Source organism: Myiozetetes cayanensis, unplaced genomic scaffold, assembly GCF_022539395.1.
Source record: "Myiozetetes cayanensis isolate MyiCay16 unplaced genomic scaffold, myiCay2020 scf6-25, whole genome shotgun sequence".
NCBI lineage: Eukaryota > Metazoa > Chordata > Aves > Passeriformes > Tyrannidae > Myiozetetes > Myiozetetes cayanensis.
Genome location: NW_026087853.1, coordinates 7,729,262 through 7,746,014, shown reverse-complemented (window position 1 = coordinate 7,746,014; position 16,753 = coordinate 7,729,262). Strand labels below are relative to the sequence as shown.

At 37.0% G+C, this 16,753-nt stretch overlaps 1 protein-coding gene across 1 annotated transcript in view; it reads left to right on the top strand.

Moving 5' to 3' along the window:
- Positions 1 to 16,753, top strand: part of TDRD9 (tudor domain containing 9) — a 70,275-nt gene that overhangs the window by 39,706 nt on the left and 13,816 nt on the right. Inside the window, exons 9-24 of the mRNA XM_050335625.1 lie at positions 151 to 209; positions 979 to 1,030; positions 1,185 to 1,269; positions 1,994 to 2,051; positions 2,663 to 2,767; positions 4,493 to 4,590; positions 4,953 to 5,084; positions 5,703 to 5,859; positions 5,943 to 6,006; positions 6,494 to 6,557; positions 8,845 to 8,889; positions 10,357 to 10,410; positions 11,937 to 12,053; positions 12,848 to 12,955; positions 14,749 to 14,849; positions 15,456 to 15,629. Of these exons, the coding sequence (XP_050191582.1) occupies positions 151 to 209; positions 979 to 1,030; positions 1,185 to 1,269; positions 1,994 to 2,051; positions 2,663 to 2,767; positions 4,493 to 4,590; positions 4,953 to 5,084; positions 5,703 to 5,859; positions 5,943 to 6,006; positions 6,494 to 6,557; positions 8,845 to 8,889; positions 10,357 to 10,410; positions 11,937 to 12,053; positions 12,848 to 12,955; positions 14,749 to 14,849; positions 15,456 to 15,629 (1,473 nt within the window). The remainder of the gene's footprint in view (positions 1 to 150; positions 210 to 978; positions 1,031 to 1,184; positions 1,270 to 1,993; positions 2,052 to 2,662; positions 2,768 to 4,492; positions 4,591 to 4,952; positions 5,085 to 5,702; positions 5,860 to 5,942; positions 6,007 to 6,493; positions 6,558 to 8,844; positions 8,890 to 10,356; positions 10,411 to 11,936; positions 12,054 to 12,847; positions 12,956 to 14,748; positions 14,850 to 15,455; positions 15,630 to 16,753) is intronic.

Sequence of the window (16,753 nt, the reverse complement as noted above, 5' to 3'; positions counted from 1 at the left end):
GTAATGGTTTGAATTTCATTTCTTCAGAAGTTTAAATAATGCATGTTACAAAAAGCGTGCAGTTCTGTTTGTTCTTTCAGAGTAAAATAACTTGGGATAATGAAGTTAGACTGAGATTGTAAAACTAATGAAACTTCATATTCTTCTTAGGAAGGAAAACAACTCGAGGGATGCATTGGAACGGGGCAGTGTGCTAGTGTTTTTGCCAGGTGAGTGTATGTCTAATACATCACCAGAAGTCAGGTGACAGTCATATAAAGAATGCATAAATATTTCACATCCAGTTGCTCAAACTGCATTTGGCCTTTGCTGAAAAGTGCAGCAATCCTGTACTGCAGTTACAGAATAATTTCGTTTTTAATGTCTAACCAGGGAATCTCTGTGTTGTACAGATTTTGAAAATGGGGCTTTTGCAATGGAAGCCTCAATAAGAAGTAAACTAGGCTTCTCAGAAATGTTTATGTCTGTGCAGGTATTCAGGAAGGTAGCAAAACTCCCTCAGGCATAGGATTTCCCCTGGCAGGTGTGAAATCCATGACCCAGAGAATGAGCACTGCAACTGCCAGAGATAAGATGGCTACGGCAGAAATAGCAGGTTTATTTCCCCTTGACTCTGCTCTTTGAAAGAACTTGTTTTGGCTGAAGTACCCAGTTGTAGCCTAAACCAGACTGTGGTGAGCACTGTCAACTGCAAGAAACTGAAATGAGGGATAATAATGGGGTGTTGTCAGATGGCCTTTATATCTGCTGTTGCAATTTCACTTTAGTAAGTGTAAAATTAATGCAGAATGGGTCTTGAAAAATTGACTCACTGTGTTTCAGTGACTCATTATTACATTTGGTGTTTGACTCTTCTACTGTTTTATTATATGGTGAAAGGGAGGTAAGAATGAAAGTCAAATAAGACTTGAAATAGATGGTTTAGAATTGTTAGTGATGACTAAAATGAAAACCAACTCATGGTTACTTTTTTCCTAGGTTTGGCTGAAATAAGATACATGCACTCATGCCTCTCAGATAAGTTTAAAAGGTAAGTTAGACCACATTTGTTTCAGTTCACTTAAGCCTGACCATGAGTTTTTCAGCTGTATGAGTTCTAAGTACATAACAGGATTTAGCACAGAAGTGTAATCAGCTTCTGTATTCTTGCACTAGTAAATATTTCACTAATATGTTTTCTTTAGGTGGCAAGTGTACCCACTTCACTCATGTGTGACATTAGAGGAACAAAACGAAGTATTTTTGGCTACAGTTCCTGGCTACAGAAAAGTAAATATATTGAGTCTTTACTTTTCTAAAGCATGTGAAACCTTTTGCTGGAGTAGTAATAGCAAATAATGATGTATATAAGTAATATTAGCTGTTCTAACTCAGATAATTTTGTGAGGACAAAGCAGTTTCATTCTTCAGTGTGTGAACTGATTGCCTTTCTTACCAAGCTGTTGTTTTAACTGGTGTTTAAACCTCAAGAGAAGTGCAGTAACAGGAAGTTATCCTTAGACTCTTGTGTAATGCTCATTTTATCCTTATCCAGAATAGTTTGTGTACGTTGATTCTTGTACCTGTATGACAGTAGCATGCTGCTGGTGGCACTGAATAGTGAAACAGTGCCCCGGTCTGGGGGACTCTGACCTGCTTTGTCCCCACATTTTGGCTATTGTCTTGGTCATCTTCGCCTGCTATCACTAATAAATATTGCTGCTGATAGTATGATGTTTTGTTATGGCAAAGGCATAAGGAAATACTTCCATTCTTCCTCTGTATTGTCCTATGCTGTACTACTTTATTACGTTATTCTGAGTTTGGAACAGGAAAATAAAGTTTTCTTGTGTTGCCTTGTGTTATACTGCTTTTTTTAAATATACAGAATAGAAATGCTGTGTTGCCACTGTATTTATAGTTCTTCATAGCAAATTGGGTTTTTCATGTGGAAACATTAATGTCAGTATTTTTCTTTATGCATTCATTACTCATTTTTTGCTTCAAAACTCAGATTATTCTAGCTACCAACATAGCTGAGAGCTCTGTGACAGTGCCTGATGTGAAGTATGGTAAGTCATCTAAACCTTGTAATTCTGTATACACTGTATTTGTAATATTTTCCTTACTTGTGCTGGGTTAAGTCTCTACAACATGTCACCATTTTACAGAGTATTGCTGTTGGAGGGAAATTTTGACAGTTGTTGAATTCTTGCTTTCACAATGGAGAACGGAGAAATCTGAATATATGAACAAGTAGAGCTACTGAGTGGGGAGTTGGTTTTAATCTTCACCGGCGGGATAGTTTCAAATGCAGTAACAAGCAGAATCAGACCTCGTGTCACAAAGTTAAGCTTTTAAATCACGTTCTGAGTACATTTTGAAATAAATGCATCTGTTCAACCAGTTCTGATACAGAATTTCTAAATGCAGAAATGGTTGCCTTTTAACGACTGTCATCTATACTAGTTCTTTGTTATGTTTATGTTAAAATCTCTTACCAGTTCTCTTAGTGTTCAGAGTATCCTGGGTCTGGTTTTATTAATAAATGTGGTGTTCTCTTTATTGCTCTTTGCGTTATTTAAACTTTCCTTTTCTGATAATACAAAATCAGCCAATATTTCTTTCCATTACCATGAGGATAAATTGTTTCATAGTGTGATATTTCTTTTCTTAATTGCAGTGATAGATTTCTGCTTAACTAAAGCTTTGGTTTGTGATAAGGAAACTAATTACCAAAGTCTGAGACTTATCTGGGCATCTAAAACAAACTGCAATCAAAGAAAAGGTAAGATGACAAGAGGTAACGTAAAGGAATTTTAGAAGCTGACCTTCATGGAGAATTCTTGGTTGCTTTTCATTTTATTAACAGTAAAAAGAACAGATTATTTTTGCCACTAATAGTTGATAATTCTTTACCATGTCAGGATATAAAAATGTGATTAAACAACTATGCATGAATATTTTGTTTTGCTCAAGTATTTTTTTTTCAGGGGAATGTTTTGTATTTTATTGAGAAACATTAAAATTTATGGACCATAAATGGACCATGGATTCTTTGTTATTTAATAGTAATTTTTTTATTATGGACCATTTTTAAAAAGGGGAGATAGGTACTGCTAAATACTGCTAGGTATTTATTAACTGCTTGTGAGTTTCAAAAGTAAAAGAAACTTCCATGTCCATGTGTCACCTTTAAATCAATTGAAATATGCACAGCAGAGTCTCTGGTTTAGACTAGTGTTCATACCACAAGGCTAAGTAAGATTTTATATTGACTAGTCTAGTAAGACAGTACTCTTTAATATCAGCATCTTTTAGTTTCAGTCAAAAATGGTACTAAATAAATTAATAACAGTGACATCTTTAGATGTAAAAATATCACCATTCTTACATATTATGAGGACTTCACAATTACAGCTGGGTGCCAGGTGCCCACCAAAGCTGCTCTACCACTCCCCTCTCCTCAACTGGACAGGGTGGGAAAAATGATAACAGAAGGCTTAAGGTTGGAGTTGAAGACAGGGAGATCATTTAGCAATTACCATCCCAGGCAAAACAGACTTAGCTTGAGGAAATCAGTTTAATTTTATTACCAAACAGTGGTAATGGGGTAATGAGAAATAAAACTAAATCTTAAACACTTTTGCCCTACTTCTCCCTTCTTCTCAGGCTTGGCTTCACTCCCAGTTTCTCTGCCTTCTACTGCCAAGTAGTAGAGGGGCGTGGGAAATGGGGATGGTGGTCAGTTCATCACACATTCCCCATGGGAAGCATGTCTTCCTGTGCTTCCTTCATGGACCTCTCCAATGTGAGTCCTTCCGAAGGGCTGCAGTTCTTCACAAACTGCTCCAGTATAGCCTCTATGGGGTTGTAAGTCCTGCCAGCAAACCTGCTCCCAGAGTGGGCTCCTCTCTCTATGGGGCCACGTCCTGCCAGGAGCCTTCTCCAGTGTGTGTTTCCCACAAGGTCTGGGATGGGGACCTCCATGGGCTGCAGGGGTGTAGCTGCCTCACCATGGTCTCCACCAGTGGCGTATCTCACTGAGAGGAGTATGTGTTGAAGTGGATGGTCTTTGGATTTGTGAAATCCATTCTGAATCATTGTGTTTTCTGTAAATACTAGATCATAAAAGATGTTTTGCTGTTTATCATTGTATCTTAAAAGTTGTTTATATAGAAGATTTTTTTTCTAGAAGTGGAGTCAAATGGGAAATGCCTGTTCAACTGAGAAAAATGCATGTTGATTTGAGGGCAGTTATGTGAAGGAGGTATTCGAGTGAAATACTTATGTAACTCTTTTGTTAGTTACTGCTGCTTTGAAGGAAAAATGTTTTCATCCTACTCTTATCTGACCACTGGGCCTGTCTGCTGCAAGGGAGCAGAACACTGCTCAGCCTGCAGCATCAGCTGTCGTGTGCTGCTCAGCTGCCCAGAGGGTTTGTAGATGGATGGGTTTGGAAAAAACTTGGACACTTCACAAAGTGGTGATTTGGGTTTTTCTTTCTGTGAAGGTCGTGCTGGACGAGTTTCCAGAGGGTATTGTTACAGGCTGGTGTACAAGGCTTTCTGGACAAACTTTATTCCAGAGAAGTCAGAACCTGAGATCCTGGTAAGACCTTTGGGTTTAGGGTTAGGAGTATTAATGGTTTTTTTAATGCATGCGGTCATAGCAGAGAAGAAAAAGTTTTGCTTTACTTTTCCTGAAGACAGTGTACAGTTGGATAAGTTACTAATGGTTGTAGCAATGACTAGAAAACTCAGACAGACTATTCCATATAGTTTTCCTACAGAAGGAAATGCATTATACCAGTAAAATCGGAGTGGATTAGAAATAAGCAATCTGCTCAAAAGAAAAATAATGTTAGTTACATGAAATTAATTTCAGGTTTTGCTAAATTGTAAATTTAAACTTATTTTTCATATAAAACACTTTGTCACACTTTAAGTAAAAATAATGTTGTCTTCCATCAGCGCTGCCCATTGGGAGGTACAGTCTTAAAATTAAAAAAGCTGGATATGGGGGAACCAAAAGCCTTGCTGGCAACAGCTCTTTCTCCACCCAATGTAGATGACATCGAACGTACCATAGTTCAGCTGAAAGAGGTAGGCTTCCTTTTAAAGTTGTTAAAATCAAGGTAATAGAAATACACTGTAGAAGAGGTTTTCTTGTTATTTAAGGTAGTAGTAGCCTTAACTGGAACCTCAAATATTAACTGTGTCTAGAGAATCTTTTCACACACTGGACTGTTGTTTGATTCCCATCCTCTTGAGCATAATTTCTGTAATTCATTAAAACAGGATTATAATTTCATCAGGGAGTAATGATGCTTGTGAACTAGCATGTGGTGAGAAAGAATGGAAAAATGGGGTTAAAAAGATAGCACTTACAGTTCAAGATATTGTTTATTAAGTGAATAAGTAATAAATCATGTTCTTATGTCTTATGATATGTAGGGGTCAGCCTGAAGATACCCTTCTTAGCTGTACAAGGAAGTTGGTGACCTTGCTTTTCAGTTATAAAGTTGATAAGGGTTAGAATCTTCATTACATTACATTTTTTCTTCTCTAAAGTGCAGAAGAAATAATATTTTTATCCTTTGTAGCTTGCTTTTATATCCAGTATAGAGATAGTAGCTTTGGTTTCCAAAGTACTAGGCTTTAAAAATTGTCTTGGATTTACTAACTCAGCTTTTAAAAGTGAACAAATTTTAATTTCTCTAGCTGGGAGCACTTGCCTGTGTGCAAACAGAAAATCTGCATGATGGTGAGCTGACTTTCTTAGGAAGAGTACTGATACACTTGCCAGTGGACCTGTATCTTGGAAAACTGATAGTCCTTGGACATGTCTTTGGGTGCCTGGAGGAATGCCTCATTATAGGTAACTGAAAGGACAGCATGTGAGAACATTTCTCTAAAGGCAGACGATTTGCAGGCTTTCATTTTGATTTGTTTTTGTTGCAGCTGCAGCGCTGTCGTTGCGGAATTTTTTCGCGATGCCTTTCAAAAAGCATGTTGATGGATTCAGGTAGTAACCCAGACATTTTACAAATTCTCAACTGCATTTGGGAGCAGAGGGCAAAGTTGATCACTCAGTATTATGTTCCATGTCATGAGTCTCATTTTCTGTCAAATTACCAAGCAGCACAAAAAGCTTTGCCAGGTAGCTGAGATACTGGAATCTGTTTGTGTGAACATAAATCACTGAGCTAACTCATCCTGTCCTGAGCACAGGCCCCGTTGTTCAGCTTTGCCTTTCTGAATGTGAACGTGTTGCAGTGTCTATTAAAATGCTTTTTAAAACAGCAAGGGCAGTTTTTTATTATTTCTCTACCCATACAGAGCATCTCCTTCAAGAAGGAGATGTGAATAAGAACAAATAATTACAATAGGTGTATCAATCTTGTTTATATTAAAGACCTGGAAGGTGTTACTAATGTAGCATTCTGAGCTGCATAATACATGCAATATTTGAAAAAAAAAATTGTTGATAGTACTTTTGTTTGTATTGCCAGGAAAAAAATGTGTTTTGCTGGGAATAGTAAAAGTGACTGTATTGCAATTGTGAATGCATTTAAGGTAAGTTGTTTTTTTTCCAGCTTAGATTACAGTGAAATCTGATAGACCAAGACAGAGATTCTCATCTTTGTAGGATCAGTGCAGCATTTGTGCTTAGAAGTTGTTAAAAATTTCACATTACTCTAGCTATTTATTGTTATTTTTTGCAGACTATGTCCTACTGTGTAACACTATTAGTTCTGATAGTCTCTATTGTGATAGCCAAAAAGAAAATGCCAGAGATGTGGTGATATTTGTTGATCTCTTTTAACCAAGGTTATTGAGACTAGTAAATTCTAGTACAGAATAAGTTTGGTGACCTTTCCCTAGATTTCTTAGCTTTGACTTTGTGATTTTTTTTTTTTTTTAAATGTTGTGCAAATGTCATTTTTTGGTATGCTTGGGTGCCTGGTAGGCCAGTACCATGGACAGGGGTCAATCCCTCCAGGTACAAGCAGAGCTGGTACAGTGTCTCGAAGAGTCGTGCTAGAGGAACTTACTGTTCAGTATTTTACATTATACATCCTCTGGAGAGTATTGTAATCTAGAGACTCCAGAATCTTTGGCTGCAAATTTAATTTATTCGTTTTTTTAAAATAAGTCATCCTTCAGTGAAAACTGACTTGTTTTTCTCTAATCTGCTGTCAGAATTTTATGAAACACATGTATCCACTGATCCTGAGCCTCAAAAATAATCTTTTCTGAATTCCCCTTATCGTATTACATATTATATTTGCTTCATGTCACCTGCTAATTATACCCTGTTAATCTTAAAATGATATTTCTATAAATCAGTATGTTGTCCTGGAGAATAAACACAAACATTCAGATGGAGGTTCCAGTTCAGTATCTCTGTGTGTCAGTGATGTGAAAGCTTTGTTTTAAATGGCTGAATATCAGAAAAATACAGCTAAGTTCTGGAAAGTTTGTTTTTAAATTCCCTGGTTCAGATTAGATTTTTTCCAGGGTAGCCTCTATCAGGGTAGGGAAATGCAGTCTAGCTATTCAACTAGGCCAGGAGTGTCCACAGTAAACTGGAAAATTGCATTATGAAGTGTCAAACTAGAAGAAAGAGATTCTGCAGGCATGTCATAGATTTCCTGCCTAATAATGAAGTTATTTTCATTAATATGTGGGGTGTGTTAATTTCTGTTCCAGCCTTGTTTTCTGGGAGGCATTTGCATCAGAACCGTAATCAGAATCAGATCAGTCAGTTCACTTACTTTTGTCCTAAAGTGAAGAGGAAAACAAAGGTTCTGAAAGTAGTCTGCTTTATTACAGCATCAAATTAAAGCATCTATTAATTTATGAATGTTTTTATGTGCTTTAATACTCCATCCCTTTCCTCTCAGAAAACGAGGTGGAGGGCCTGTTGTATATGACTCTGTTACCAGGTGGCTGTTGTACCTCTCCCAGCACAAATTGGGACTTACTGCTTTAAAACCCTGGAACATAACTCGTTCGAGTCTCCTTTTGGAATTCACCAAGATCCAGAATTTCTAAGCTGTGTCCAGAAATTTAGTGACTTAAATGCTGTGTTTCCAGTTTAACTGCAGGAGCTGATGGCAAGTTTGAGGCAATATATGTAATTACAGTTCATCCAGTAATGTTTAAAGCCTTTTCAGTCTGACTCGAAGGCAGAACAGTTATCTTCCTACAGAAATTCTTATTCTTTAGTGTGTCATGATGCAACATTTATAACCCTGCCACACTTTCAACCCAGCAGGAATGCATTCTAGAATTATGTTTTGCAGCCACACCACTTTGTGTGCTCTCCTATGAGCAGAAGATGACTCAGAGTTCTTGTCCATCCTCAAAAAAAACTAGAGTAAGACTGTTCGTAGGAATAAAAAATACTTATATCTGCTTTGGAACAAACCAGACAAGCATTGTGTTAGACTAAAATCATTAAATAATTAGGCCGTAAGGACCTCAGGAGGTGTGTAGCCCAGTCTCTTGCTCAGGGCAGGTTCATCTGTGAGGTCTGTCAAGGTTACTCAGGGTTTTTTAGGCAACATCTTCAAAAAACTGATCTAAGTTGGCCCTGCTGTGTGAAGTGTTGTAACAATTGATCTGAAGAAGTCTCCTCCAATCTGTGATTCAGATTTCCTTACACTCTTTTGTGCTGAAATAGTTGTAGTTTGTGATAGCCCAGGTGAATTTTTGGTTTTTAAAATGGTGTTAAAATTATCTTCAGTGTTGATATGGGGAAAAAACTTCATAGTTTTATGTGTTATATTAGTATTTGTAATAATTATTACTAAAGCACTACATTTTGTGTCTAAATACTCCACCACTTCTTTCTTAGGCATGGCAGGCCTGCAAACAAAGGGGGAAGCTGAGAGATCCCAAGGTTAGTTGTATTTCTTCTTTTGTGTTCACAGTTGGTGACTTCAGTGCTGGAGTACTTTATATTCTTAGTATGGAATTTTTGCTAGCAAAGCTTATTTATAATAATTATGACTTTCAGTAAGTAAATAGAAGCATAGGCTTTGAGGGAAAATGAGTCTTTGAATCCAGTGCAGAGTTATTTGAAGACAATCCCTTATGTAGTCCCTTTCACAGATGAATCAACAATGGCTAGAGGGTTTGAAATCCAAGCTAGAAAAGGGAAATTGAGCTGTAGTTGAAAGAAACAGTTTTAATACACATAAGTGTCCCTTTTTTTTTTTTTTAAACACACAGATTTCTGCCCTCTCAAAAAACCCTGAAAGATGGAAGATGTTTATGTGCATCAGTCACAAAAAAACCAGTAGTATGCACACAATAATTGCCTCCAGTCTTTCTTTTGTGTGTATAAGATAAAACCTTTTTTTTATTTCTCTACTTCTTTTAGAGCATAGTATCTTTTATGGGCACCAGTGCATAACATACACTGAGTTAACAACAAGTAGCCAAGGTGGCCAGAATCTGTCTGATAAAGTTGTACATTCAGGTAAAGAAGTTCTGGGGTTTTTTTGGAAGTGTGCCCAGATGGCCACGAAGGCCAGTGGCATCCTGGCTTGTACCAGCAATACTGTGGCCAGCAGGACCAGGGAAATGATTTGTCCCCTGTGCTTGGCACTGGTGAGGCTGCACCTCAAATGCTGTGTAAAAAGTACTGTAAGATATTGAAGTGCTAGAGTGTGTCCAGAAAAAGGCAACTGAGCTGGGGAAGAGTCTGGAGCACGAGTCTTATGAGGAGCAACTGGGGAAGCTTGAGGGTGTTTAGTTTGGAGAAATGGAGGCTCAGGGAGGACCTTGTCACTCTCTCCAACTTCCTGAAAGGAGGCTGTAGTGAGGTGGGGATTGACCCTTTCTTCCGACTGGTAAGAGGAGAGGAAATGGCCTCAGGTTGTGTCAGGAGAGGTTTCCAAAAGCATTAGAAAAGACTGCCCAGAGGAGTGGTGGAGTCACCGTCTGTGTGGATGTGGCACCTGGGGACATGGTTTATTGCTGAACACTGCAGTGGTGGCTTAATGGTTTGGACTCTATGATCTTGGAGTTCTTTTCAAACCTTAGCATTCCTAGGATTCTCTTGCTGTCCATCTTAAAGTAGATTTTGTGGTAGCAACACAGAGGAGTTGGACTTGTGCGTTTATGTGAAAAATTTAGATGACCCACAACTGCATTGGTGATAACCGAAGTATAGTTTTAGTCAAATATATAATTGTCCCACATTTTCATACATGTCATAATATGTAATATGAATGCAAAGAAAGCTGTGAAATTACATTAAATTCTTCCTTTGCTATATGTAATTACTATTTGTGTCCACACAGAAGAGTATGAGAGAAAGCTTATTAGCAGTAGATGAAACAAGTTTCTAACTTTTTTTCAGGAGGAGTATGAGTGGGGTCGATCAAATTGTATTCATGTCAAGAGGATGAAAGAGGTAAGATTAAATAGGTAATCATTTTTATAAGCAGAAGGACTTCCCTTGTTTCCTAGAAATGTTAAGATCTTGGAGAAGCCTACTGTGTTATGCATCTATCAATATATATGTATATTTTCTTGAAATGATGTATGAATTTAGATGAAAGCAATTTTCCTTTTATTTAGCATGAACAGAGTGGTGTTAAATTATTAACATATTTTTAAGAGACCTCCAGCATTTGCTCATTTTGTAGGTTACTCAGGTCAGTGGTTGTGGTGTGACTGCTGTCTGTTGTTACGTAACTTCTGTTTTCTGGTTTAGGATAACTCTAAGCAAATACAGTTATATAATAAGACTTGGACTTGAAAATTTGTGGGGCTTTGTTGCTAACATTACTACAGCAATTAGTGAAAACTCTGCTCTACAATGGGCTTCAAGCTGAATGTGATAGGTTGAGGGGGAAATAAGTAAAGCTCCTGGGTACCTGTGATTGACAGAATGGCCTTGCCCATTATTCCTGCTGTTCATACCTCTGGCGTGAGCAATGTGGGGCCTGTCTTCAAAAAGCACAGGAAATATAAAAAGCTTTTGATAACAAGCAACCATCTGGATAAGAAATGCCAATAGATTTTTTGCTTGTGTATGTGATAACAGCAAAATGATGAGAGAAAGGCAAATTCCGTAGAATGGATGGTGGAATGATCAGGCTTACAAAGTGGCCTCTCTCAGTTCAATTTCAGATAATGCAAGAAGAGGTTGTGCATGACATATAAGGAGTTTAGAATGGACACCTACACTGACACTTAGTAAGATTTGGGGGGTTTTATTTGCCACACTTTAAGACACTAATAATTCCTTATGTGAAGGTGAATTTGCTTAGTCAGTCATGTGGTTTTCTTACTCCTTACAGTAGTTTTTCTAATAGTATCCTAAAACTGCCAGGAACATAAAGGAAGAGACAGTGTAGATACAGAGAAGTTGAGTGAACTGTGCTTTTCTACATTTGCTCCAGAATCAGTTGAGAGAGTGAAGATATTCACTGTTGTTGGAGGACCAGTGGCTGCTTGTTGAAGCTTCTTGGCAATGGTAAAGATGGAAAGCTTAATATGTTCTGCTGTAGAGCATAAGTTTGATCTCACAGTAGTCATGGTTGTCTGCTGAGTTGAGGGTGCAGCATGGTCACTGCTGCAGTTAGGTACAGAAGTTCCAGGTTGTTAGCACGATTTTTACCTTTTAAGATGCAAACCTAAAATTATTTAAATGGAGAATATCGTCCTAATTTTGTTGTATACCATATATGCATAATATGCTTTGCAACTACAAAGTTCCTCTTTATAAGGAGATGTCAAGAAAATGGCTCGAGTCACAATACTGAAATTAACTTCCAGCACAGAGGTGCTAAGCAGTATTTTGGTGAAAAATATACTAGTCACCTAAAAAGCAAAGGGAGTTTGCCTGATTATTTCACTCCTACTAGCAAACTTAATTTTAACTTGTGGATGTTTTTGATCCATTTAAAATGTAACTCAGATATGAAATTTCAGGTGGCAGAGTTATTTTATAACTTGAAAAGGCGAGTCAAAGCATTTAACATGTATGTTAATGCTCAACCATCTGCTATGAACCAGGAGTGTATGAACAAACAACGCTTCATTTTGCAGGTAACGCTTTGTTGTCATAAAGAGACATGATTTACAAAATTTATAGCTGGATATTTATATACTAGTATTGATGAACTGCTATTACACTCATGTTTCAGAATTCTCTGTGGATGTTGGGATTTTGGGTAGAAAAAAAAGAGTAATTCTTTTTGACAATGTAGAAGCACAACTAATGTTAGTTATTTGAAAATTATGTTACCACTTGTTTGAAGTGCTCTATTTGAATGCCTGCTGTCTTGATTAGTTAGTGGGGAGGGAGTGCAGGGAATTAGATGTCTTTCAGCTATTTTAACTGTATGAGATTTCCAGTTAATTTTCTTGTCTTACTTGGACTGATTAGCAGTGATTTTATTTTCACAGACATATTTATCTTCTCAGTGGCAGTTGGTTTAACTGTGTAAGCAGTGAACTTCTCAAAGCTGAGTTGTTACATACTGTATGATGTAGCCTGAAAACAGAACAATTTACCTGTGGCTATTTTATGTGTGTTTATTTAAAATGAGGTTATTCTTGAAATTAGGACTAACAATTACAGTTTTCATATAGCAAGTCTGCATACAAAAATATTGAAATGTTTTGGACTTGTTCCAGAAATTGAACTCTTTTCATGAAAGTAAGTTTTAAAGGATTTGCATGAATTCATCTTTAGTCTGCAGTTCCAGTAATTCCTGGAAAGAGACAGGAAAAAATATTCATGTGAAGATCTGTTGATGTCTCATCATGCTGCCAGTGTATTTCTTTTCAGGAAACTGAGTACATTATGCTGTGTTTCACAAAATATTTTCTTGATTCAGGTTGTAATAGCTGGTGCTTTTTATCCAAACTACTTTACTTTTGGAAAATGTAATGAAAAAAGTGCTGTGAAAGAGCTTGCTGGCAAAGACCCAAAAACCACTGTAATGGTATGTTAAGAAGGTGAATGACTTAAGAATCAAGTAATAGGAATATGTAGTGTTTGGGTGGTATTTTCAAGTTCTGTTCTGTGTTGGGCAAGGACAGAAATAATTATCTGCTCTGATCCTTGCTTGGTAAACTCTCTTCCCTCCCATCTCCCTTTCAGTACAATAAACATTGTGTGGGTGGACAATTTTAGAAGAATTGCAGAGAACTGCCTCTGTGCATTTGATTGCTAGTCTTGCATAGGCAAACAACTTGCATCAAACTAATAAAATGTTTGGAGAAATACAGCAGCACTATCAGGCGTACTCTCCAGTGAGTACTTACGTAATGTGTCGCTGCAACTTCAGTGTTACTTTTTTTGTGATCTGCTTGATAGTGCATGGCATACATGCTTGTTGCTTCAAGGTTACTCAGGTATTGCACTGAGCTTCCTTTTTATCTTCTAAAATTACTTTTCATCTGATTACATAAGTGCAAGTTTAAAATATCTGTTTATTTTGCAAAATGGTGCACAGGTCTAAACTAGGAAAGTGTTTGGTGTATCTGAACTAGTAAAATACCCATGACCTATGTTTAAAGAAAGCAAACCTACAAACCAGGGAGCCTCAAAAAATAGACTTTCATTGGCATAAGAGAAAATAGATAAAAAGCTAGGAGAGAAACTTAGAACATCTTATTGAAAAGTGATCTTTTTTTTTTTTTTTTTGCACTTCACTGCTTACCCAAGATGAGGGGCTGGTTCTATACTGAGGGAGATGCTGGCATGGCAGCATGCGTGCGTGCACAAACATATTGCTGTATGCTTTTGAAGTTTTTACCATATTATTTAAGGATATTGAAGCAAAATATCAGACTAGAGTCAGTCTTGTGGAATAAAGATGAGTCTTGCCCCAGCAGCATTGGTTAAAATTAAACTGGTAAATTCAAGGAGCTACTTACTTTTAATGTATTTAACTCCTGATCTGCTCATACATCAACTACTTGTTACCTTGAAGAAGGAAGAAGTAGCTGCTGTGTCTTCATCAGGGTAAATTATCATCTCGGGCACAAATGCTGCAAGTTCCTCAAGCTCATAATTTGAGAGACTCTTATAGCTGTATGCTGCTCCTGCTGGTGTATACTGAAAATAAAAAAGACAATTACTCTTCCCACTCTCTGGTCTCTCTAAATCATCTTGCCTTGAGGCAGTTTCTGCAGTCTCACCTAAACCATGTTTTTGACTAGCAGCTGATCTTAGTACTGTCACTCCAAGGCATGAGAAGATTTTCTAAAAAGAATCTGTTCTTTCTAAGGTTGTAACAACCAGAGAAAACAATAGACAGTTGCATAGCCCCTAAAAATAGTTTCAAGTCTCAAAATTTGAACTAGCTAATTAGGATTTTGTGATTCTGTATTAAGTCAAGATCTCCTATGAGAGATTAGTAAGTAAAAACAAATTAGAGAAAGTTAGCTTTTCTGTTACAAGCAAAACCAGGGATACAAGAGAGCTTTTTGGAAAAAAAAAAATCAAGATATATAATTACAAATTTTTCTGTTTCATTTATAGTTAGAGAAAGAAAACATTTATCCACTGGTTTGAAGCAGTAGGGCATCACTAGCAGCAAAACTATGCTTTTCATTGTCTTTTGACATTTTTGAATGTACTATAACATATAGCATTTTTGGCATTTTTTGGAGTTTAGATTGTATATCATTATTACAGGTCAAGTTAAGGAGAAAGCTGGCTATTTAGGTGAACTTAAAAATGCATTAAAACAGTTGAATGTATCCAGATTTAACATTTTTTTCTTAACAGCTGAAGAATATTCCTCCCTATGGATATCTATACCATAAGCAGTTGCAGTCACAGCTTAGACAGTGTGGGCAAGTAAAATCAATTGCCTACAATGGATCAAAGTAAGTGTAAAATACTTGTAAGTATTCTGTCTTTCTCGTGTTCTCAGTTACAAATCCAGTATTCAGTTTCCTTGTCAGTGATATACTTACAAAATTAGTTTCTCTTCTCTCTTTGGAATCAATAAGTTATTTTTAGTGTATTGACTAGAGTTAAAAAGGTGGTTTTGAAGTTTGATGTACGTTGATTGGAATAACATTAGATAAACTATCTGAGGTAGAGCCTTCTGTTTTGTCTTTTCTGTTCTCTTGCAGTGGATCCTAACCGCAACTAATGTCTGTATTTATTTCTTTTACACTGAATTTAGCTCATTTTTACAGTCTGATGGGTTTTTTCAGCTAATCATCTGGCTGATTTTGGCCTGTAACTGCCCAAAGTTGAGGGCATGTAGCCCTTCTTACTCCTTTTCCAACCTTCTGTTCTTTTCACATATATTTTCACGTACTTTCTATTTGTAATAAATACACTCATTCAATTTGGCATGTGCTTCTAAGAATGTTAGAAAGTTTCCTTATCATCATCAGGACAGTTAAAGTTTGTTTGCTGTTGGGCTTTTATGTTTGTTTTTTGTTTGGTTTGGGGTATTTTTTGGGGGTGTGTGTGAACAGGGCTCTTGTGGAGTTCTCCCGCAATCCAAAGGAGGCCTTTAAGGTTCTACCTGAAGTGTACCTGGCAATCAAGATGTTACAGCTGAAGATTCCTTTGGAGCTGGATGTTCATCATCCAGATGATATCAGAAAACAGTTGCAAGGTGCGGCAGCTTCAAGTTTGGAATCCTTGAGGTAATTGTATTGTGTATGAAAAATGTGTCTCTTTGCAGTGAAATGAGGTTTGCTGGATTCAGTGGAAATTTCCTTGGAAGTGTCACCAAGGAAGACCTGCTAGGTTCAAAAAGCAGATGTAAATTTTGTCTAAGGAGAAGGTCTTAGCAGGACTAGAAATAACATGCTTGTCTTAAATATTTTGTTATAGCTAAAGGTGTTTTCCTGTTTAAGAGAACTCCACATATACAGTGTTCTTGTTTTTCCCCTAAGGTTCTACTCCATTTGCTTTTGGCGTGTGGACTTGTGGATGTACACACTGCTCATGCTAGAGGCAACATGAGAATTGCTGTAACCAAAATAATTGAGGAGTGGCATTTGGGGACAAAAAAGAAAGGGAGGGAGATGGAGTATAACAACAGAAACTTTGGGGAAATGTACCAACGTAAGGTGTAACAACATAATAGAAAACACTGCTGAGGAATGCAATCTAGTGAGGCTCTGTGGTCCACACCTGCTTTTGCTAGGAAAATATGGCATGTGAGTTTCATTGTTACTTGTATGACCTGAAGCTCAGAATCCCAGCATATAGTAACTTGATAAAATGCTAATCTGCCTGGCTCCTGATTAGGCTGCAGCCATTTCAGTATTTTAAAAGAAGAAATCTAAAATAGGAAGGCAGGAATGAACTGGGAAGGTTAAAGTACGGGTGAATATTTCACATCCAGTTGATTGTACTTAGTTTTTAGTAAAGCACTGTAGCAGTTTCACTGTGCCCAAAAGAAAATTAGTTGTTGAGAAACTCAAGTTTCCTAGGCTGAAAGACTTAATTTTAGAGTTCTTAACTTTGCAAAGTAAAAGGAATATTTTTTTATATATATATAAATTTATATATAAAAATGTGCTGAAATTATCTTTGCGTTGTTGTGTACTCTGTTTTAAAAAAATAAGCTTAGAAGGCATGACGTAGCAAAAAGCTTCACTATTTAACCTTAATTATTTGTATTTTTAATCAATTGATGGCACAATTGTGTCCTGGTATGTATCTTTCTGTGTTTGGTTATAATGCAAGTCAAACAGTTAACTCAGTAGTAATTTGTGTGGTCATTTTACGTTCTAATTGAATTCATGTGTTCCTAAATAAA